Source organism: Monoraphidium neglectum, assembly GCF_000611645.1.
Source record: "Monoraphidium neglectum strain SAG 48.87 unplaced genomic scaffold scaffold00280, whole genome shotgun sequence".
NCBI classification, from domain to species: domain Eukaryota; kingdom Viridiplantae; phylum Chlorophyta; class Chlorophyceae; order Sphaeropleales; family Selenastraceae; genus Monoraphidium; species Monoraphidium neglectum.
Window position 1 is genome coordinate 23,400 of NW_014013348.1, and position 892 is coordinate 24,291.

An 892-nucleotide genomic window follows, 5' to 3' on the forward strand; every position below is an offset into this window, starting at 1 on the left:
TCCTTCTGAGACTCAACTGCCCCCGCGCGCGAAGGGGCGTTGGCGCCGTCAGCCGCCGCTGCTGCTCGCGTTGCGCTCGTTGCCGTCGCCCATCGCCGCGCGCATCCCTGCCGGCGGCGGCGCTCAACAATTGAAAGAGGACACAAAAAGCTCAGCAATCACTCACCTGCCGCCACGTACAACCCCCACTTTGGCGCCCGACAGGAATCACACGGGAGCCTGCGGTTGCCCGTCCTCCTATCAGCACGCGGCTGCAACAGGCAGCGGCCCAGCCACCATGGGCAAAAAGAAGTCATTCATCGATAAGAAGAATGCCCAGACCTTCTCTTTGGTCTTCAGGTGCGCCTCCGAGCCGCCAAAATGCGGCTGTCCGACATGTCGGCAAGGGGATGCATTTGTATGGCACCGCGTGCTCTCTGGTGGCCTCGCACGTGTACACATACCCGTCCACCTAAAATGCACACATGCGCATGCGTGCACACACACACACACACACACACACACACACACACACACACACACACGCGAAACACGCACCCTCACATCCCCAGATCGGCCGAGAATGAGGAGGAGCTAACCCACGAGCGCGTGTTCGTCCCCCAAGGCGCCCCCGACGAAGCCGGCCGCGGCCCCGGCCCCGGCGGCCACCAGCGCCCGCCGACCGACCCCCAGGAGCTTTACGAGCACTTTTTTGGCGGCGATGAAGAGGACGATGAGATGGACGGGGGCGGCGCCGGCGGCCGCCGGGCGAGGGCGCCACTGCCGGACGCGCGGCGGCGGGAACTTTTAGAGTATGGCTTCCCAGATGACGGCTATGACTACTTGCAGCACTGCCGCGTCATCGGCCAGGGCTCCGCACGCATGGAGGGCGCCCCCGCCGCGCCAGCGGCGG

At 65.2% G+C, this 892-nt stretch overlaps 1 protein-coding gene across 1 annotated transcript in view; it reads left to right on the forward strand.

Moving 5' to 3' along the window:
* Positions 1–311: 311 nt before the first annotated feature.
* Positions 312–892, forward strand: part of MNEG_2471 (hypothetical protein) — a gene marked incomplete at both ends in the record, with an annotated part of 3,063 nt that continues 2,482 nt past the window's right edge. Inside the window, one exon of the mRNA XM_014049054.1 lies at positions 312–339. Coding sequence (XP_013904508.1) covers positions 312–339 — 28 coding nt within the window. The remainder of the gene's footprint in view (positions 340–892) is intronic.